This window comes from Neoarius graeffei, chromosome 20 (genome assembly GCF_027579695.1).
Source record: "Neoarius graeffei isolate fNeoGra1 chromosome 20, fNeoGra1.pri, whole genome shotgun sequence".
Taxonomy (NCBI): Eukaryota; Metazoa; Chordata; class Actinopteri; order Siluriformes; family Ariidae; genus Neoarius; species Neoarius graeffei.
In genome coordinates, this window is record NC_083588.1 from 37,339,882 (window position 1) to 37,363,662 (window position 23,781).

The window sequence follows — 23,781 nt, forward strand, 5'->3', positions numbered from 1 at the left end:
GAAACCGGAGCACCCAGAGGAAACCTACGCAAACAACATGCAGACTCCATGCAGAAAGGTTAGCACTGTCGCCTCACAGCAAGAAGGTCCTGGGTTCGAGCCTAGCGGCCGATGAGGGTCTTTCTGTGTGGAGTTTGCATGTTCTTCCCATGTCCGGATGGGTTTCCTCTGGGTGCTCCGGTTTCCCCTACAGTCCAAAGACATGCAGGTTAGACTAATTGGTGGCTCTAAATTGTGAAAAATGTGAGTGTGAATGGTTGTCTGTGTCTATGTGTCAGCCCTGCGATAACCTGGCGACTTGTCCAGGGTGTACCCCGCCTTTCGCCCGTAGTTAACTGGGATAGGCTCCAGCTTGCTCGCGACCCTGTAGGACAGGATAAGCGGCAACAGATGATGGAAGAAGAAGAAACCTTTATTTGTCACATGCACACTTCAAACACAGTGAAACTCATCCTCTGCATTTAACCCATCTGAAGCAGTGAACACACGCACATACACTCAGAGCAGTGGGCAGCCACACTACAGCGCCCGGGGAGCAGTCAGGGTTTAGGTACCTTGCTCAAGGGCACTTCAGCCCAAGGCCGCCCCATGTTAACCTAACTGCATGTCTTTGGACTGTGGGGGAAACTGGAGCACCCGGAGGAAACCCACGCAGACACGGGGAGAACATGCAAACTCCACACAGAAAGGCCCTCGCCAGCCACTGAGCTCGAACCCAGAACCTTCTTGCTGTGAGGCGACAGTGCTAGCTACTACACTACCGTGCCACCCCAATGGATGGATGGATACTGAAGTACTTGCTTTTAAAAATACTTAAGTATTAAAAGTACATTTTCTGTCAACACGTTGTTGTATTATTGCCACAACGCTTACAAAACCTAATAATCAAATTTCATATTGATTATAAAATACTACTATTGACCTTTAAAGCACTGAATGGTCTCGCACCACAGTACCTGAGTGAACTTCTGGTCCTTTATGACCCGCCACGCCTACTTAGATCAAAAGGTGCAAGCTATCTGCTGGTACCTCGTATAGTGAAGGCTACATCAGGGGGCAGAGCCTTTTCTTACAAAGCCCCACAGTTATGGAACAGCCTTCCAAGTAATGTTCGGGAATCAGACACAGTCTCAGCATTTAAGTCTAGGCTGAAAACATATCTGTTTAGTCAAGCCTTTTGTTAATGGTGTTTATGAGGTAAAGGTGTAGATCTGGAGGGTCCCCAGACATAGAATGTTTTGGTAAACTGGGATGTATAGATGCTGTCAGTCCCCCACTCACTTGCTCACTCGAGTTTGTTGATGGTGTAGTGGCTGCTGCTTTATGTCCCGGGGCTCCCTCATGCCCGTGTTACCTTCTGGCTCTCTCCTTTTAGTTATACTTTCATAGTTAGTTTTGCCGGAGTCCCTGCTTGAACTCAGCGCAAAATGTATACTGTTCCTACTTATTCAGGTGACATTGGGCATACCTAACAACCTGTGTTTTCTTCTCCTCCCCCCCCAAAAAAAATCTGTCCCTCTAAGTTACATGTCAATCCTGGGCTCGAGATGCTGACCTCTTCTGCTCCTCAGACCTGCCTGATCCATCCTGATGCCCTACGTCTGGTTGGAGTCTCATCACATCACTCCTGTGGAGGACGGCCCCATACAGACAGTTGAAAGTCACACTTGGAAGACGCTCCGGACACTTACAGTAATGCTTTTATGGCTGAGGACTACAGTTGGCTTGCTAACTTTGGGACTGCGGTTGTCATGAACAGTTTTGCACTCAAGTTTCCATTAATGAAGAGTTTATAACATCAACGAAACTGACTTCATGTTAAAACTGTTAATGTTATAGTCATGTTGTCTGTTGTTGTCCAGGTGAGGATGGGTTCCCTTTTGGGTCTGGTTCCTCTCGAGGTTTCTTCCTTGTGTCGTCTGGGGGAGTTTTTCTTTGCCACCGTCGCCACGGGCTTGTTCATTGGGGATAGATTAGGGATAAAATTGGCTCATGTCTTGGGTCATTCAGATTCTGTAAAGCTGCTTTGGGACAATGTCTATTGTTAAAAGTGCTATAGAAATAAACTTGACTTGACTTGACTTAATGCCATTACCAAAGACAGAAATGTGAATTCACAAAATGAACGCATGCTGTGCCATCATGGTGGTTTAACATTAAGCTAGCTAGTCAGTGAAACTCCACCTGACATGCTAGCGAATTCTTTTCAAACTGAAAATCATATTAGGTATCTAACACTTCTCAAAAAGAAATATTTCTACATTCTGTTTATTTGGCAAGATTATGCTATTTCTGAAAGGACTTCAGAGAAGTTAACGTTATTCATGTTAGCATAACTCCATTTTTGCATGCTAACAGTGTCCAAGTTAAAGGAGATACACAGAGCCATGGCCTCACTTTTTGTTTATAAATGCCTTGAGACCTCAAGAATGGCTCAGGAATAGTTTTAAGCGTTAACAATAAATCTAATATAGTAATTTTTATGATTAAAGTGATTCTTATAGGTAGCGGTGTGAGTGAATGACCTTGACAGCTGTGACGTCACAGCAGGAAGTCTATCAGTCTCATCGCCATTTCCGCTATACTAAAACACAGAGCTGACTGCAACTTCGATCCTCCATTTTGAGCTAATTTATCGCCATGCCACGTAAATATGTTGCTGGCGGGTGAAGCAACATGACAGAAGGTGGACTTATGTTGCATTCATGGCCCAAGAATGTTCAAACTGCAAAGATTTGGATGCGTTTTGTGAGAAGTTCACGGGCACATTGGGCGCCTATGAAGTGGTCTCTCCTCTGCTCTGCACATTTTACTGAAGACTCGTACGAGACCTCTGATCTGTTGAGGAGTGTTGGCTATAAGCCTGTATTGAAAGAGGGTGCAGTACCAACAATTAAAGGAAAAGAAAACTACAAGAAAAGGAAAATAAGTACAGTTGCACCAGTTTTCCCGGAGCATGAGCCGAGGGTTGTTGCTAAAACACAGGACAGAAAAAGAAAACTACAAGAAAAGGAAAATAAGTACAGTTGCACCAGTTCTCCTGGAGCATGAGCCGAGGGTTGTTGCTAAAACACAGGACAGGATGGGACATATTATTGCTCGGGCAGTGACCTCCCCGCGGTTGTTGCTAAAACCGGTGATGTCCCGTCCCGTCATGGGTTTTAGTAATTGCCTGAGCCGAGCAGTAATGGCGGAGTACTCAGTATGGAGAAAATGGAGAATGAGTGGACCAGCCATCTGATTTCTCCACTGGATATGCTTGCCTCAGCAGCAATATCTCGCCCTTACGTGGAAGAAGCGAATGAACAGAGAACTGAACGAACAACTGAAAGTCAGACTGTTTCAAAACAATCAGCCACAACATCAGCCTTCAAGAAGCGAGAACACAGACTGGTAAGATGCGACTCATTTGTTTACATTTAGATTAATACATGTAACTTGTATTGTGTGTTTAAGTTACCCGTATAAGATTATTTAATTTGCTTCAGAATGTGATTGTCTCAGTTCATCTGACTATTTAATTAGCCTTTTATGTTTTATCAGTGAAAATGCATGCATGTACATGTATGTTGCATAAGTTATAACACCTATACTGTTTTAATGAGAGTCAACCTACAATCAGTGAGGTCAAATCAGTCTTAGTTGCGCAAGTCGGTAACGGAATTTCTTACTTTCACCATAAATTTTTATTTATATGACTTTGGTCTATAGCTGTCAAAGGCCTCGGCCTTAAAACTGGCTCTTGCTGTAACGTCACGCACTCAGGGCTGGCTGGCTCAGCGGGGCAGCTCAAATGTCAACTCTGCGGTCGATTTTAACTCTCAAAAATATAAAAAAAATGTTATTCCCATTTATGCAGCATACAAGCATCAAGGATGGAGATACTATCCACTCAAAAATGCATTTAAAATAAAGGTTCTGCATATCTCCTTTAAGTACTGAAGTACTTGCTTTTAAAAATACTGAAGTATTAAAAGTACATTTTGTGACAATGCATTGTTGTATTATTGCCACAACACTTACAAAACCTAATGCCGTGACCAAAGACAGAAATGTGAATTCACAAAATGAACACATACTGTGCCATCATGGCGGTTTAACGTTAAGCTAGCTAGTCAGTGAAACTCCACCTGACATGCTAGCAAACTCTTTTCAAACTCAAAATCATATTGGGTAGCTAACGTTACTAGAAAAAGATTTCTACATTCTGTTTATTTGGCAAGATTATGCTAAAACATTTCTGAAAGGACATTAGATAAGTTAACGTTATTCATGTTAGCGTAACTCTATTTTTACATGCTAACTAACGGTGTCCAAGTTAACTATTTGTAAACGTTAGCCGTGGACAAGGCAATGGCAACTTGGCGGGCAGATCCATAGAAAGTCATTTGACTAACCAGACTGCATAGCTATTGCAACGTTATCGCCAGCTCTAAAAGCACAGACAGCTTCACTGCAAGCTTTCTCTTGGAATAAAACGTTTATATCCCTCAATATGCTTCTGCAGGTTGGACAGTGAGTTTTTGTAGGCCGTGATGTGGTTCGTTTTCAGCAAACAAAACAAACATTTAAAACGAAACAAATCTTTAATCCTTTCAGAGAACTGAAACATAGGTTCTAGGTAAAGCCATGAGTGCGTTCATTCCCCAGAAGAACCGCCTCCTTCCGTTCTGCCATCAGCTGATTGTGTTAAATAACGCTGCTGAGAAATTGAACTTGAGTTTATCTAGTCTATGGATGTGATGTGACCCTAGTGATTACTGATCGGCTGTCTCAGCGTCACCTGCGAAAAAGCCAAACACATTTTAGAAAAGAAAAAAACATCCACTTTCAAAGCTGCTTCATAGTAACGAGTAACGAGGCCCTTGACAGAAATGTAGTGGAGTAAAAAGTACGATATTTGTCTTTCAAATGTAGTGAAGTTAAAGTCATAAGTTTACAAAAAAAAACAACCTCAAGTAAAGTACAGATACTCAAAAAGTGTAAAAGTACAATACTCAAGTAAATGTACTTTGTTACTGTCCACCCCGTCATTATATAAATCTGTACAAAAATAATTCAACCACTGGTTAACGCAAAAGCCATGGTCTAATGGTTAGGGATGCAGCTTTGGGACCAAAAGGTTGCTGGTTTGATTCCCTGAACCAGCAGGAATGACTAAAGTGCCCTTGAGCAAGGTACCTAACCCTGAACTGCCCCCCAGGCTGCACTGGGTATGTTGCTCTGGGTAAGAGCATCTGCTAAATGCAATTAATAAACTCCCCCATCCCCTTTTGTTTTTTAACCAGAAGCCAAAAAATGACATTTCCGCATGTTTGGGGGTACACATGTTCAACGGCTAGAGATAATGAGATGAGATGAGATGTCACACTCCACGATAGTGGTTAATGACTCATATGAAAGTAGACACTCAGAGCTTTACGAATTTGCAGTTATGCATAATAAGTTTTGTTATTGCCAGGCCTACTAGAGGTAATATATTCCAAGAAAAGTTCCAAAAAACAGTTTTGTTTTCACGTCACTGTTTTTATATGGGCGGCACAGTGGTGTAGTGGTTAGCGCTGTCGCCTCACAGCAAGAAGGTCCGGGTTCGAGCCCCGTGGCCGGCGAGGGCCTTTCTGTGTGGAGTTTGCATGTTCTCCCCGTGTCCGCGTGAGTTTCCTCCGGGTGCTCCGATTTCCCCCACAGTCCAAAGACATGCAGGTTAGGTTAACTGGTGACTCTAAATTGACCGTAGGTGTGAATGGTTGTCTGTGTCTATGTGTCAGCCCTGTGATGACCTGGAGACTTGTCCAGGGTGTACCCTGCTTTTCACCCGTAGTCAGCTGGGATAGGCTCCAGCTTGCCTGCGACCCTGTAGAACAGGATAAAGCGGCTAGAGATAATGAGATTTTATATATATATATTCAGAGTAACTGCTGATACATTCTTGCACTTTGAGATACCCCAAGTGCTTGTTCATAAGCATCCAAAATTTGAAGGTGCTATCTTCAACCATGGGGTGGCACAGTGTCACTTTAGAGCAAGAAGGTTCTAGATTTGAACCTCGTGGCTGACTGGGGCCTTTTTGTGTGGAGTTTGCATGCTCTCGTTATGCCTGTGTGGGTTTCCTGTCAGTGCTCTGGTTTTCTCCGACAGTCCAAAGACATGCAGATTAGATCAACTGGCTATTCTAAATTGTGCATAAGTGTGAAAGTGACTGGATTTTTGTCTCTGTGTTAGTCCTGTGATAGGGCAGGGGTGACCTGCCCAGAGTGTATGCCACCTGAAGTCAGTTGGGATTGGCTCCAGCTTCCCCTGCAACCCTAATGGATAAGCGGTATAGATACTGTAATGGATGGATCTTCAAACACTAAAATTCTGAGTAAGGTTTTTGAAACATCTCCAAATGGTATCAAACTTCTCCCATTGGCCATAGAGTTTTTATTTCTGAACCTTTCACTAACAGAAGACGTTAGGTCCGGTTTAAGTTATTAAGGTCTGGATTAAACCCATTCATTTCAAATGACCAGTCAAACAGCCTAATAACTATTAAAATGGGTGGTGGAAATCATTGACACTCCGCCTATGTTTCATGGACATCGCGCTTAGAGGGCCACTGGCATAGGAAATGAAATAATGGCTATGCACTGAATGTAGATTTTGAGCCAAATGGGTTTCAGCCAACCATATTGTGTTTTTGTGAAAGCTGAGCAAATCTGAATAGCCCATGTGCTATTGTTTGAGACTTTTCATCCTCACAATTGTTCTAAAACTGCACCCACTAACAAAACCACTAAATCTCTCATTCTGGAGTTTACCCTGCACATTTGTTTGTTTCTCCAATCACTATTTCCAAAGCGATAATTGATTTTATTAGCGGATTTAATTAACAATTACTTGCCAAAGGTGAAGTGAATATTGGTGAATAATAACTGAGATGAAGTCGAGGTTATTATTCACGGATATTCACTGAGCCTGAGGTGGATAATTGTTTTAGTATAAATACACAAGTGATTATTTTTAAAAAATCATATTAAAAAATAATTTATTTCAAACTTCAGAAATGGCATGCAAATGTAATAAAGGCTCACACATTCTTGTGTCACTTGTCGATGCTGACTCACATAAAATAATTTGTTTCGAGATATCATCCCATCCCATTCTCATTATCTCTAGCCGCTTTATCCTTCTACAGGGTCGCAGGCAAGCTGGAGCCTATCCCAGCTGACTACGGGCGAAAGGCGGGGTACACCCTGGACAAGTCGCCAGGTCATCACAGGGCTGACACATAGACACAGACAACCATTCACACTCACACCTACGGTCAATTTAGAGTCACCAGTTAACCTAACCTGCATGTCTTTGGACTGTGGGGGAAACCGGAGCACCCGGAGGAAACCCACGTGGACACGGGGAGAACATGCAAACTCCACACAGAAAGGCCCTCGCCGGCCCCGGGGCTCGAACCCAGGACCTTCTTGCTGTGAGGCGACAGCGCTAACCACTACACCACCGTGCCGCCCCTGTTTCGAGATATATAAAATAAATTACAATTCCACCTTACCTTTGAATAATTTTAGACCAAACTTCATAGCATCTTTATTACTGTTAGGACCAGCATTTTCTTTCATAATTTGTAATTCTTCCTTACTTACAGTGGCAAAACAACTGGCAGCCATTTTGCTGAGTTGCTCGGGGTGATTATCAAGAAATAGTCTGAATTTCTCAACCAGTCAGCACATGCAATTTTCTATACAGTAATCACCTCTGTATTTATACTAAATGCTGATACAACAAAAGCAAAGAATGTGTCAAACAGCATTTCAGTTAACAGCTATACAAATTTAATTTAATCTCTAGCTTCAATGATTTTAGGCTACAATGTTAATCTCATCTCATCTCATTATCTCTAGCCGCTTTATCCTTCTACAGGGTCGCAGGCAAGCTGGAGCCTATCCCAGCTGACTATGGGCGAAAGGCGGGGTACACCCTGGACAAGTCGCCAGGTCATCACAGGGCTGACACATAGACACAGACAACCATTCACACTCACACCTACGGTCAATTTAGTGTCACCAGTTAACCTAACCTGCATGTCTTTGGACTGTGGGGGAAACCGGAGCACCCGGAGGAAACCCACGCGGACACGGGGAGAACATGCAAACTCCACACAGAAAGGCCCTCGCCGGCCCCAGGGCTCGAACCCAGGACCTTCTTGCTGTGAGGCGACAGCGCTAACCACTACACCACCGTGCCGCCCTACAATGTTAATGACAAGTAAATAAATCAGTGAAATAAATATGCAAAATAGTTAAAATCTGTGTATCATGTACATTATTTAAAGACATCCAATTGTTCAAATGCACTCATGTGGACAGCTCAGCTGAGACATTGTAGGTGTGTGAGAGCAGGAATTTATTTAAATCTTATTTTAATATGTAATATTTATTAAAAGACAGTGTTACACCAGGACAAGGGTTCAGAAACATGTTTTTTAACCAGAGATCGTTCATCTTATCCAAAACAGCTGGTGTAGTTCAGGTTTTCATTCCAGCTAAACCAGACATGGTTGCTTCAAATGACTATGAGGCATGTCTCCTATTTGACCTATTTGTCCTGGCTCCCCATTGGTGGAATGACCTTCCCACTAAGGTCAGAACTGCTGACTCCCTGACTACCTTCATGCGTAGACTGAAGACTCACCTCTGCACCTCTCGCCTGCTTCCCTGCCCATTGTGTAATCACATAGCAGTCTTGACCAACCCAGACTGTGTACTGTCTAGCCTGGGGTTAGCCATTTGAGTGTTCCATCCATCCATCCATCCATCCATCCCATCCATTATCTGTAGCCGCTTATCCTGTTCTACAGGGTCACAGGCAAGTTGGAGCCTATCCCAGCTGACTATGGGTGAGAGGCGGGGTACACCCTGGACAAGTCGCCAGGTCACCGCAGGGCTGACACAGAGACAAGCAACCATTCACACTCACATTCACACCTATTAACCTAACCTGCATGTCTTTGGACTGTGGGGGAAACCGGAGCACCTGGAGGAAACCCATGCAGACATGGGGAGAACATGCAAACTCCACACAGAAAGGCCCTAGTCGGCCACTGGGTTCAAACCCAGGACCTTCTTGCTGTGAGGTGACAGTGCTAACCACTACACCACCATGCCGCCCCGTTTAAGTTTTATTTTCCTCTATTTAGTTGTACATTGTATGGTTGGATTGTTTCTTTGGCTGTTATAATATTATAATAATACTTCCACGAAGTATTATTCTGTCACTTGTTCAGTTCATCACTAGAACTTTCTTGTCTAGAAGTTCAGGACTTTGTGTACCTGACTTTTGTACTTGCTGTACATCGCTCTGGATAAGAGCGTCTGCTAAATGCCATGTAATGTAATGACTGTATTAAAAGCTGCAGCCACACTGACTGTTTAAGGATTTGATTTCCTAATACATCTGATTCAGCTGAGGAATTATCAAGCACTTGTTGTACAGGGCTATGGAACCCTAAGACTAATGTAGTAACATGCTTTTGCTCTACTTACATAACATAAATAGCTTTGCAGAAGTGGAGAGGAAAATAAAGAAGAACATTAAGTCTCTTAAGTGTCTGTTTGAACAGAGAGTGGAAATGTGAAATTGAACTTTATCCATGTAAGTTATATTATAGGGGTTATATAATATATGGTGACCTGGCGACTTGTCCAGGGTGTACCCCGCCTTTCGCCCATAGTCAGCTGGGATAGGCTCCAGCTTGCCTGCGACCCTGTAGAAGGATAAAGCGGCTAGAGATAATGAGATGAGATGAGATATAATATATGGTGCACATTGAATGCTATAGTATATTGTCTTACTGATTATAGGCCTGATTATAGATTGATTAAAGACCTTTATTAGTGATATTATAGAGGTATACAGATACTCTTTTCACATTGTATAAGCAATTTTGTCTTTTTAGCTTTGTGTATAAAGGAAATCTTCCCCCAAAAAGCTGTAGCTTACAGTAACACTCCCTGCTTTACAGAGTGTGTTTTTCTATATTCAAACCTAAATGCATAGTGTAAAATAGTGCTTCTTAAAGTGGCGTCTGGGGATTCCATCAGGGTTTGTTTGTTTGTTTGTTTGCTTGCTTGTTTATTGCTTTTGTGAATTTCCCAATTCATCATTACCAAGTTGTCAAGTTGCATTTATTACTGAGTTCGATTACTGAGTTCTTATAATTATTAGTCTATGTGACTGGTCACTTGAATTAAATATGTTTAAGCCAAATATTATTAACTAAAAACAAAACAAGGCCTATAAATAATGTCAAATTCAACCTAATTTCAGTGAAAAGTTCAGGAATAAAAAAGCTCTAGGATGCTAACAGATATCCATAATATGACTGTAAACAATTAAATAATGAGCCTAATATTTCAGTAATTCCTAAAATAAATCTATACTGATGGGCACTACGGTGGTGTAGTGGTTAGCGCTGTCGCCTCACAGCAAGAAGGTCCGGGTTCGAGGGCCGGCAAGGGCCTTTCTGTGTGGAGTTTGCATGTTCTCTCCGTGTCCGCGTGGGTTTCCTCCGGGTGCTCCGGTTTCCCCCACAGTCCAAAGACATGCAGGTTAGGTTAACTGGGTGACTCTAAATTGAGCGTAGGTGTGAATGTGAGTGTGAATGGTTGTCTGTGTCTATGTGTCAGCCCTGTGATGACCTGGCGACTTGTCCAGGGTGTACCCAGCCTTTCGCCCATAGTCAGCTGGGATAGGCTCCAGCTTGCCTGTGACGCTGTAAAACAGGATAAAGCGGCTAGAGATAATGAGATGAAATCTATACTGAGGGGGCCCATGAGATGTTAGGGGGGACAGCTAAAGGGAGGCCAAATCCACAAAAAAAAAGAAAAAAAAAAGACTACCATAAAAAAATGTGGTCTGCTCCCACCTGCTGGTCAATATTGGTCATAATAACTTGTAAGAAGAGTCATGGGGAATTTTACAGTACATTACACCAGACAGCAGCAATAAATATATTTAGGTGAACACATACCTTACAAAGTTGTTTTGCTATGTTATATTTAGAAAAGCTTCATAGTTATTAGTATTTTGATAGTTATTTACTCACTTGCTTAAAAATGAACGTGGCGGTACATTTCTGCCTTGAAGGTCACTAAAGTTTTAGGCCATCCTCGGTTAACCAGTATACCTTTGAATGAATTTTAGTCACCAATTAATGCTGAATTGGTAGGAAAGACTAGGTCTGTTTGGAGTTTAAAAAAACAACACCACACATTTTCACTCACCGGTCACTTTATCAGGAACACCCATACACCTGCTGGTTTATGCAGTTCTCTAATCAGCCAATCCCTTGACAGCAGCACAATACATAAAGTCATGCAGATACAAATCAAGAGCTTCAGTTAATGTTCACTTCAAACATCAGAATGCTTGTGATCTCTGTGACTTTCACTGTGGCATGGGTGTTGGTGCCAGATGGACTGGTTTGAGTATTTCAGAAAGTGCTGGTTTGTGGGGTTTTCACACACAACAGTCTCTAGAGTTTACACAGAATGGTGCGAAAAACTAAAACCACTGAGTGAGCGACAGTTCTGTGAGTGGAAACACCTTGCTGATAAGAGAGGTCAGAGGAAAATGGCCAGATTGGTTGGAGCTGCCAGGAAGGACATAGTAACTCAGATAATCACTCTTTACAACCGTGGTGAGCAGAAAAGCATCTCAACATGCAACAGCAGAAAACCACATTGGGTTCCACTCTTGCCAGCCAAGAACAGGGATCTTAGAATCAAGAACAAGTTCCTATTAAAGTGGCCAGTATACAGTACCAGTCAAAAGTTTGGAAACACCTTCAAATTTGATGTTTTTTCTTTATTTTAGTTAACTAAAAGACACTTCGTGTCTTAAAGTAATGACTGACTGTTATTTCTCTTTACTTACACTGTAAAAAAAATCCCGTTGTTTTTACGGAAAAAAACTGGCAGCTGGAGTCACCAGAAAAAATCCGTAAAATATACAGCAAAACGGTAATTGCTTTTACAGCACAGCATGTACATTTTACAGTTTAAAGTAGCAAATATAACAGAAGTCCAGTGTTTTATATGCTGGATTTAACTGTAAAATGTACAAGCTGTACCGTAAAAGCAATTACCGTTTTGCTGTATATTTTACGGATTTTTTCTGGTGACTCCAGCTGCCAGTTTTTTTCCGTAAGAACAACGGGATTTTTGTATGCTGGTTTCAATGATCTACTAGACAGATATTTTTTTGGGGGGGCTTTTTTCACCTTTATTGAATAGGACAGTGTAGAGACAGGAAATGAGCTAGAGAGAGACTGGGAAATGACCTTGGGTCAGAATCGAACCCGGGTCCCCAGATTCACAGTATGGCGCCTTAGTCGACTGAGCCACGACAGTGGCCGTTTTTGTATTTTTTTTAACAGGGCAATTATGTAATTTTAACTATCACATTCTGTTTTAGTATTACAGTTTGTCTGTGTTTAAACTACAACAATTTGTAAATTCTACAAAAAAATATGATCAATTCAACATATTCTTACTGTTAAATTAACAGTGGTATTTGGTGAGGAGTTTTACAGTATATTGATGTAAATTACACACTGCTTCATTGTTTTTGTATTTACAGTTTTTTTATGTCATGATTTTACATAAATTCCCTGTTAATTCTACAGACATTTTTTACAGTGTAGTTGAGTGGTTCTTGACATAATATGGATTACTACAGTTGTCGAACAGGGCTATTTACTGTATTTTTATTATTTACTCTTTACTGGTTGATGGTGTCAAATGCATTAAAAAGGCAAGAAATTCCATTTTTGACAAGACACACCTGTTAATTGAGAAGCATTCCAGGTGACTACCTCATGAAGCTGGTTCAGATAATGCCAGTAGTGTGCAAAGCTGTTATCAAGGTAAATAGTGACGACTTTGAAGAATCTAAAAGATGAAACATTGTTTTTTTTAACACTTTTTTGTTTACCATATCATTCCATATGTTCCATATGTTATTTCATAGTTTTGATGAGTTCAGTATTGTTCTACAATGTAGGAAAAAAATAAAAACATCGAATTTGAAGGTGTTTCCAAACTTTTGACTGGTACTGTATATATATTAATCATTTATCCAGTACAATTTATAGAAAAGTGATATTATGATATTATCCCTATCCATGATAGCAATATTGTGCATACTGAATGCCAAAATGTACTGTATTAATGATTAAAGGCATATGTCGAAAAAATACCTTTTTTTTAGAAAGAGAATACTGTATATCTCCCTCAACAGTCCTTGGCCAGAGTATGCAAATTTGCTCTGCAGATGTCTGCAGTAATCTAATCTGTGCCATAAATGGGGGCTGTGCCTTTTCAAACTGTGGAAAGAAAAGTACAGTTCGAAGTTATTTCTCATTGTACTGTGAGAGACAGTGGGTTATAGGAAAGATGATTGAAACTAACATATCAATGCAAATCCAATCTGCAAAAACTAAATACAGATTTAATCATAGTTTCTATTCGCCAAGCATACTGAGCCACATATACTATGATTTATTCAGCAGCCACAGTGCAACAAATCAAATATTTCCATGACCAAACAAACAAACAAACAAAACAAACACTATACAGCCACTAATTTGTTTATTCTTGATTAATGTACATCATATGACTTGATGGTGCAATACATAGCTTATTAGTGTAAGATAAGTGTTTAATATTGTAAGTAATTTTATCTGAGATCTAATGATAAAAAATGGTCAGTGTCTCACAAAATACACACACGCTCATATGTAATGTACGCACACTGAAAGTTCGATTATTTCAGAAATCAGCAAAACAAGATGTGTTTTGCATTAAGGAGCACAGCATTAAAATAGTTAATAAATGTGTTTAGTAAGTGTATTTGGGTTATTATGAAGAGCTTCTGAATAATAATAATAATAATAATAATAATAATAATAATAATAATAATCAGGTTTGTAGTACTCAAGTCCAAGACTTGGCTCGAGTCCGACTCGTACCCTAATTTTAAGGACTCGTGACTTGACTCGGACTCGGACTCGTGCATTAACTGCATTCGGACTTGTAAATTGAAGATGAGGACTCAGATTTTTTTCTTTATTTTTTGTAACATGCCATAATAATTTGGCATAAGATATTTATATCTACATTCATTTTTATACTAATTTATACCTACAGTCATCTTAGTTGTCATTTTATTACTGCGAGTAATCATTAACTTGCAACCAGTATTTCTTGTATGCCCATATTTCTTTTGGGCCTAGATCTTTTTGATTGATCCTTTTCTGCTAGATACAGTATACTTTCATTTCAATTGGCATTAGTTTAGTTCATGTGGAGATTTCAACATCAGTTTCAGCGTGAAAACAGACCAACGTGATGAAGTTTATACCAGATAAGGCAACTCAAAATTTAATAATCTAAATAATTTAATAAACATCTGATTCTATTTATTAATAAATGTCATGATAGGCTAAGAAAAACTGAAGAAGTTGTTTGTCTAAGAATGAATTTTTCTCTCACGGCACTACAGTTTGTGGCTGATACATATGTAGTTCAGGCACTAATTATTTGACACCCCCCTTTGGAACTCAGTTTTAGTTTCATTGTGCTGCTCTGTCACACAGTGTAGTGTTGATTGTCACTCTTTTAGAGCTGGCACATATTGCTGCTTGGCATTCATCCTAAAATGACTGGCCTAACTGTAATTTATCCACTTCAGAATGAAAGCTCTATTCATGCGTCATCTTATTTCCATTGTTTTACCCACATAACATTTTACAACTGTTCATTAAACTCTATAGCCTTGTGATTAACCAGAAGTTTAGGTACAAACCAGTTAGCATAAAAGTCCATATTAGAGGGTTCTACAACATCCCACCTTGTACCGCCCTCCTTTTTTTATCTCCTCCTTTCTAATGTTTATCAGGCCAGTATTTTCCGATTTAACCGTACTGCCAGCCTCCATCCATCAACAGCCACCATGAACACATGCCAATCAAAAACCAACTCAGACACAGACGTGTGTCACTCAGTTAGTATGTTCGACATAGAACCAGAAGAGGAGAAGACCATAATCCACCGCTTGGTTTATGTGTTTCAGCCCTATATCCAACCCTGTATAGCTGAACTGGTGGGCTCAATGCTTTTCATCTTCACTGGCTGCATGTCCGTCATAGAGAATCCGCAGGACACTGGGAGTCTGCAGCCAGCTCTAGCACATGGCCTAGCACTGAGCATCGTCATAGCACTGTTCGGACAGATCAGGTATTCATATGGATGCAATAACCTGATTTTTTTTCCCTGTGTAAGTTGTTGCAAGCTTGTTTAGTGGCAAATTTAGAATGATAATTTCGAAGATTTCCTTTTTCCAGATTTATTTGGTCCTGTTTCTACACAATTCAAAATGAAATTAACATACCTATTAAAACTAGCATAATTTGTTGTATGCATTGTTCTTCAACTCATTTTTCTGAAATCCAAGGACAATACTGTTAAGTGTCTAGAACTGAACATTTAAAATGATGTCAGAAATTCAGCTACATGCACTGACACAAAGTTTTTCCTGCAGTGGAGGTCACTTCAACCCCGCTGTCTCTGTATCTGTTTGCCTGATCGGGGGTCTTAATGTCATCTTACTGGTACCGTATATTATGGTGCAACTGTGTGGTGGACTCATTGGAGCAGCTCTGGCTAAAGTAAGTCAGATATGATTGACTGAGCTTGAAAGTTGAAAATCTGTTGAAAATCCAGTGTATCTTGAGTCGACACGTTGGACTTATCTTAGAACAACTCTGCTTATCTGCGTTTGTTTGTTTCATACGCGTGCACTGCTTGTCGTTATCAGGAATACAGGAAACTAAGAGGAGTTACACAGATGTAATACTGTATTCTCTTCTGTTCCTTAGAGTATCTCATTACCACATAATTACTACAATGCATCTGGTGGTGCGTTTAACACAGTCAAAGAGCAAGCTCAGGTTGAGCCTGCGGTTATAGCTGAGATGGTCATGACACTGTTCCTGACCATGTCGGTGTGTATGGGGGCGGTGAATGGCAAGACACGTACCCTACTAGCTCCATTCTGTATTGGACTGACAATTGCAGCTGATATCTTAGCAGGGTGAGTATGGCATCATCTCACACACACACACACACACACACACACAAACACACACACAGAGGACTATTATTAATAATAAACCTTCAAGGTGACATCAAAAACAAATGTCCGTCAGATTTCTGAGCTCTGTGTGAATGCAGTCCCCTTCTGGTGTCTCTACCTGACAATTTCACCACAACACTTCTCCTACAATGATGTATTTAATATTCGTAAAATTACAATGTTTGGAAGTCAGGGAATGAAAAGAGAGCTGTGTTTGGAGTCAGGACAAAATATGGACTCACCTTGTACAATATTTGTTTTAGTGTCTATTGCTCTTGGCAGCTCTGATATCTCCTCTGACCTACACATTTGTTGATAGCTCAGGCATAGTTTTCAGTGGTTGGAAAATGTGACTCAAAGCACAGCTATGAAAGAAAGAAGGGATGCCAAAATGTTTTACACAGCAGCGTAAACCCCAAAGAGGGAGCTGATGCCTTTTTTTTTTTTTTGCCAAACCTTACATAGTAATTTGCTGCTAATGTACCATAACGTAACCTCAACTTGCATTCTTCTTAAGTGGCTTTTAGTTCTAATTTTGTTTTTACTATATAACAATAAGAGTATGTTTCTCTAGCATGCTGCATATCTGTCACATCTGCTACAAACGTCTTTCTTTAGCCAAACTATCTTCACTTATGAGTGTTTGGACTGCTTTGTAATTATGGCATGTAAAGAAAAAAAGCTCTGAAACACTGGAAATCATGGAACTCTTCATGGAAATATCCCTCTATGCACTGTAAACCTGAATAAGTTGAGTTTACTTAAAAAAATTGAGGAAAGTGGTTGCCTTAAAAAAAAATAAGTAATTATTAATGATTGAATTGAGTACCTTAAACTTACAATCTTCTGGTAAGTTTAAGGTACTCAATTCAATCATTAATAATTACTTATTTTTTTTAAGGCAACCACTTTCCTCAATTTTTTTAAGTAAACTCAACTTATTCGGGTTTACAATGTGTAGAATCCTAAAGCACAGATCCTATTTACACCTGGCCATTTCATGCATCTTGTACCCATATGGTATCCTTAACCACATGCATTTACACTTGCATGTGAGTCAAATAAGTCTCCAGTCAGCTAGACCTGTGGTTCTTTTCCACCAACTTTCCATCTTTTTTATGAATATGGTGGTTGCGCCATCCAAAAAAATCATTATTTAAATTTTTTATATCTTAAAAAAAATGATTTTTCTAACATTTTTAATGGCACAAATGTCAGCAATCACAGAGCAGGTCACCTATTGTTGTTTTGTTGTTGTTAAATGTGGCTTGGAGAGACGGAGGCATTTATACTTGTATGATCTAAAATGCATCTAAAATACATCTAGATCACCTCCTGAATTGTCATAGATTAAGTGCATCTAGCGTAATTTCACACTTTCATTTTTATGTGTCCAGATATCATCCTGATGCTCAAGATGCCTGACATGACTGAGTTCAAATGTGATTTGAATATTTCCCTTTTCACACTCTAAGGAAGCTAAGAACCCTTAACTATACAAAGAACCCCTTGAAGAACCATTAAAGTGAAGCCTTTTTCTAAGAAAGTAATTAAGGGAGGAGTAAAGACTATTTAGACACTCACAAATGACTAAATAGCTCCCTGCAGTCAAAATATCTGCTGGATCCATTAGTCTTACAATGAACTGTGACTCTTCCTCATTGTTTCTCACATCATCAACACACAGCCACACAGCAAGTGAGCAATCAAGGAATAATTACAGCACCTTCAAAGGACACATGCCCAGGGCCCCAGCGTGGACGAAACCTTCAAGGGATCTGGATGAAAAAAGAATTGAGACAAAACTGTTTCCTGCATTTATGTCCTATCCATTTAGCTTGCAATATTTTTTCTAAATATTTCTTATTTTATACAGTTCTTGACTAAATCAATTCAATACATCTTATTTGAATAGTGCTTTTAATTAACAATTATTCGCTAAAGGCAAAGTGAATAATAACCCAGACAAAACCCACACAGAAAGGTCCCTGTTGACCAGGGTGGGGGGTGGGGGTTCAAACCCAGAATCTTCCTGCTGTGAGGTAACAGTGCTAACCACTACACCACCTTAATTTAATTTGCTTAAATTTTACTTAAACATACTTCACATTTTATTACCAACCAAGCAGTAGACAGGCAGCTTTCCAGTTCACACATCAGTTGCCTCAAAGAACAAATTCTTCTTAAGATAAACTTGTAAAATGTGCAGAGGCATATTTCAACATCTGGAGCTGCAGCAGCTGCACTTGCTTCAGCCAGAACAAATGCTTCCAGTTGAAAGGATCCAAGTCCTTAAAGGTCATAGGCAGCAGTTTTAATTTTATGCATATTTAAAACTTTATATGTTAAAAAACCCTCTGTAATTTTCTTCTGGTCCCAAGAAGTATTGTTAATGAGTAATAATTAAAATAAGTTAGCACGGATCATGGTGAATTTCTGTTCGGCGATTTTCGTGACCACTCGGTGCATGATGTCATTTAAGACAAACAAACCGCTTGAGTTGAGTCCACTTTTGTGTAGTTTCATTGCCGTTCGGCTTGATTGCAGACATGTGTTCGGGAATTTCCAAAAAAAAAACATGCCTTATTGTTGTGCAGTGAACTGTAACAACGGGACCAGTTCAGGAATAAGTTTTTACCTTTTTCTGAGAGAGGAGAAGAGGCAGAGAGAGTGGATTGGCTTTTTCCGGAGGAAGCGGAATGAGAGGATTGGCTTTTTCCGAAAAAGGAGAAGAAGCGGAGCAAGAGAGTTGGCTTTTTCCGAAAAAGGAGAAGAGGCAGAGCGAGTGGGTTGGCTTTTTCTGAAAGAGGAGAAGAGGCAGAGAGAGTGGATTGTGTGCGTGAAACAAAATCAAGCAGTCAAAGAAGAAACGGAGCAGCAACGCTCAAGCAAAAAGGAGAAGATTGGAGGTAAACATTTTTACCTTTGCTTGCAATTGACAAGTCAAGAATCCTGAGGGATCCTGTACAATCATTGTGGAAATGAGACAAAGGGATATTTCCTCGTTCAGAGTAGGCTATAAATAGTATAGTGCCATGGATGGCAGGCTAATGTGGCTACTGGCGCACTGTCAAATAATCATTACCTATATCCACTTGGGAGGGCGGTTTAATTATTCTTCAAAAGGGCTCTTATTTAGCGTTACAACGAAAGTAAGAATTTATCATAACTACCAGGATAAATCGCTTGGGCGCGAGTCTTGTTGAGGTCCGGGGTCACCGTGATCAGAGTCAGCCAAGTCACTGTCCGATTCCAAGGCTGCACGGTCAAACCAGTGAGCCACATTCACCGATTGCTTCGCAACAGCCATAGGTTCATACATATATGATTTCACCTCTCGATATTCAATTTGGAGAGTTCCTACTTCAAAATCGCTATCGCTTTCAGACATTTTACACAACCTCTCACGACCAAAGTCCGTACATGTGTGCTTGGTTTGCAGGTAAACACAGAACTGCTCCTGGTCTGTTTGGCTTGAATGACGTCACAACAACTGTCCCCTGGCGGTGAAAGTGCGCATAAGTGATATGTAAACAAACCTTCAGAAATTGGGCAAAACAGTATATTTTAACCATTTTATTCAATTTTATTGAATTCACTTTTTGGGTCGTTCTTCTAGACAATAAAGTTGATATTCTACGTTTCACCTCCGACCGTTGCCTATGACCTTTAAAGGAGATATGCAGAACCTTTATTTTTAAATACATTTCTGAGTGGATAGTATCTCTGTCCTCGACTCTTATATGCTGCATAATTGGGAGTAAAAAAATATATTTTTTGAGAGTTAAAATCGACTGCAGAGTTGGCATTCGGGCTGCCCTGCTGAGCCAGCCAGCCCTGAGTGAGTGACGTTACAGTGGTAACTGGTTTTAAGGCCAAGGCCTTTAACAGCTATAGACCAAAGCCAGACTCCGCAAGCGAGAGTGGTTGCAATGGCCTCTTTGTTCGGATTTATTGGAGAGTCTTCGGATTCCTCAGACAGTAATACATCTGAATGTGATAGTCTTGAAATTGGAGTGTGCGTACATGCTACTGCAATACATGTAGAACCATATCAGTTTGAACCATCGGAAAGTGAATCCGATAGTAACACATTGGCCACGGAGGCCCCCACCTTATGAAACAAAGCCATCTAGAGAACTGGATGGAATTGAACTGACAGTCTCATGTGACTCTCATTAAAACAGGACAGGCATTATAACTTATGCAATGTACATGCATGCATTTTTACTGATAAAGTGTAAAAAGCTAATTAAATAATCAGATGAACTGAGGCAATCACATTCTGACGCAAATTAAATAATCTTATACTGGTAACTTAAACACACAATACAAGTTACATGTATTACTCTAAATGCAGGTAAACAATGAGTGTTGTTGTTATTGTTGTGATGTAACCAAATGAGAGTCGCATCTTACCCGTCTGTGTTCTCGTTTCTTGAAGGCCGATCTTGTGGCCGATTGTTTTGAAACAATCTGACTTTCAGTTCTTTGTTCAGTTCTTTGTTCATTCGCTTCTTCCACGTAAGGGCGAGATATTGCTGCTGAGGCAAGCGTATCCAGCGGAGAAATCTGACGACTGGCCCACTCATTCTCCATTTTCTCCATACTGAGTACTCTGCTATTACTGCTTGACTCACACTGTGGGAGAACTGGTGCAACTTAACTTACTTTCCTTTTTTTGTAGTTATCTTTTCCTTTAATTGTTGATACTGTACCCTCTTTCAATACGGGCTTATAGCCAATGCTCCTCAACAAATCAGAGGTTTCGTACAGGTCATCAGTAAAATGTGCAGAGCAGAGGAGAGACCACTTCATAGGCGCCCAGTGGGCCCGTGAATTTCTCGCAAAACGTGTCCAAATCTTTGCAGTTTGAACATTCTTGGGCCATGAATAGAACATAAATCCACCTTCTGTCATGTTGCTCCACCTGCCAGCAACACATCTACGTGGCATGGCGATGAATTATCTCAAAATGGAAGATCGAAGTTGCAGTCAGCTCTGTGTTTTAGTATAGCGGAAATGGCGATGAGACCTTACCACAGTGATGTCACAGATGTCAAGGTCATTCACTCAGACCGCTACCTATATGAATCATTTTAATCGTAAAAATTACTATATGGGGGCGGCACGGTGGTGTAGTGGTTAGCGCTGTCGCCTCACAGCAAGAAGGTCCGGGTTCGAGCCCCGTGGCCGGCGAGGGCCTTTCTGTGCGGAGTTTGCATGTTCTCCCTGTGTCCGCGTGGGTTTCCTCCGGGTGCTCCGGTTTCCCCCACAGTCCAAAGACATGCAGGTTAGGTTAACTGGTGACTCTAAATTGACCGCAGGTGTGAATGTGAGTGTGAATGGTTGTCTGTGTCTATGTGTCAGCCCTGTGATGACCTGGCGACTTGTCCAGGGTGTACCCCGCCTTTCGCCTGTAGTCAGCTGGGATAGGCTCCAGCTTGCCTGCGACCCTGTAGAACAGGATAAAGCGGCTAGAGATAATGAGATGAGATGAGAAATTACTATATTAGATTAATTGTTAACACTTAAAACTATTCCTATGCCATTCTTGAGGTCTCAAGGCATTTATAAACAAAAAGTGAGGCCATGGCTCTGCGTATCTCCTTTAAACAAACACTAGAATCAGAGATTTATACGATGGTTATATGCAATCCTGTGCTTTAGAGTTACCTAAAATCTTCTTATTCTCTTCCTGGAAAATGCATAATTCAGTTAGGCCTTTAAATACATAAAATGAACACTTTTGCTTTAATGATTAAAATTCTAAGTTAATATCCCTGAATGAATATTTGCATTTTGAAATGAAAGCACTTCTTTATAAAGTAGTATGACGCTATAATGCAGCCTGCTATTATTTCAAATTGTCCAACAAACTAGTTGAGCTCAGGCAAATGTGAGGGAGCCTAGCTTTCTTGTAATGGGGTAATGAGCGCCTCACTGCCACCTGAATAAATACTCCCATTCACACGGCCTTTATACTTTTACTGCACCAATGGTGTTTTGAACCTGTCCAGCTTGTATCACAGCAACTATAAGATGACCCTTCATATTAATTATCATGGGTCACATTGATATAAAAACACAGGACCCTAATTACCCACAGCCGAATAGCACAAATTTATTTATTGGTATGTGCCTACATTTAATTTTTATTTCTTCCTTTGGCCAATACAAATTGAATTTAATTATATTGTCTGTGGTGGTGTAGTGGTTAGCACTGTTGCCTCATAGCAAGAAAGTTCTGGGTTTGAGCCCAGTGGTTGACGAGGGCCTTTCTGTGTGGGTTTTGCATGTTCTCCCTGTGTCTGCGTGGGTTTCCTCCGGGTGCTCTGGTTTCCCCCACAGTCCAAAGACATGCAGGTTAGGCTAATTGGTGGCTCTAAATTGACTGTAGGTGTGAATTGTTGTGTCTCTATGTGTCAGCCCTGCGATGATCTGGCGACTTATCTAGGGTGTACCCCGCCTCTCGCCCATAGTCAGCTGGGATAGGCTCCAGCTTGCCTGCGACCCTACACAGGATAAGCGATTACAGATAATGGATGGATATACTGTATTGTCTGTATAGCTTAAATATTGCTCATCTTCTAACATGGCCAATGAGAACATTAGCTTATATAGAACAAATCTATACAAAAACTAAATTTAGGTGTTTTTTTTTTCGTTTTTTGCCATTCTGGGATGTATTTTAAACAGCACTGTGAGCTATATAATTTCACCCTTTTCAGGTGTCTAAAATTGATCACCGTTAAACAACATGAAATGGGGTAGGAGATATAGAAAACAAATCAGACCCCTTTCCAGTAAAAATGAAAATATAAAGACACATGTAACTATGAAGATGTGACTTACTGATAGCTGGTACTATATGACCTAATATGATCTAATGTGCTGTACTGAATGTAAACATTTCTTTAATTTAGAGGAGCAGTCTCTGGAGCATGCATGAACCCAGCACGTGCTTTTGGACCAGCAGCAGTGGCAAATTACTGGACATATCACTGGATCTACTGGGTCGGGCCCATGACTGGTGCACTACTCACTGCCACACTTATTAGGTAAATATGCAGCTATTAACAGGAATGTCAGTATTAAAGAGTACAGAATATAACTGTCAAGATTACAAAGATCTTGTAAAGGTCTTCTATGTTTGGTGCTTTGTTTATATTGCATGATGCTTTGTTTTTTCCAGGTTGATGTTGGGTGACGAGAAGATTAGAGTGATACTGAAGTGACTTGACAAAGTTGGAAAATAGTCATTGAGAAAAAGTCAATGTAATATATGTCAATAGTGCTTCCAATTTGCCATTTCTAAATGATTAATCATTCATATAAATTTTGCTACTGCATAATAGTACGGAATAGTATGTAATATAGTGAATAGTGTAGAATATAATACAGTAGAATACAGGTTGAGTAGTTGTGGAATCTAAAATTTTTTTCAGTTTTGTTCCGTAAGTTTAAAAGGGTAACCATGTTTCACAATCATGGCTGTCTTTTTGAATAACGCCAACTAACTTCCACAATTAAGTCATATATATGCGAGTTTCTTGTCCATTATTTTACAGGGATACACCAGCCCTACCTATA

At 40.3% G+C, this 23,781-nt stretch overlaps 1 protein-coding gene across 1 annotated transcript; it reads left to right on the forward strand.

Moving 5' to 3' along the window:
- The first annotated feature begins 15,006 nt into the window (after positions 1–15,006).
- Positions 15,007–23,426, forward strand: LOC132869263 (aquaporin-8-like). The gene is made up of 5 exons (XM_060902600.1): positions 15,007–15,290; positions 15,595–15,721; positions 15,932–16,146; positions 23,115–23,249; positions 23,384–23,426. Exons 1-5 carry the CDS (start codon positions 15,007–15,009, stop codon positions 23,424–23,426), a joined length of 804 nt encoding a protein of 267 aa, XP_060758583.1.
- Positions 23,427–23,781: the final 355 nt, after the last annotated feature.

Bases quoted from the DNA above. Each gene is read 5' to 3' on its own strand.
- LOC132869263 (XM_060902600.1), top strand. From the start codon at position 15,007: ATGAACACATGCCAATCAAAAACCAACTCAGACACAGACGTGTGTCAC. The intron at 15,291-15,594 runs GTATTCATATGG...TTTTTCCTGCAG, and splicing joins GCACTGTTCGGACAGATCAG to TGGAGGTCACTTCAACCCCG. The intron at 16,147-23,114 runs GTGAGTATGGCA...TCTTTAATTTAG, and splicing joins GCAGCTGATATCTTAGCAGG to AGGAGCAGTCTCTGGAGCAT.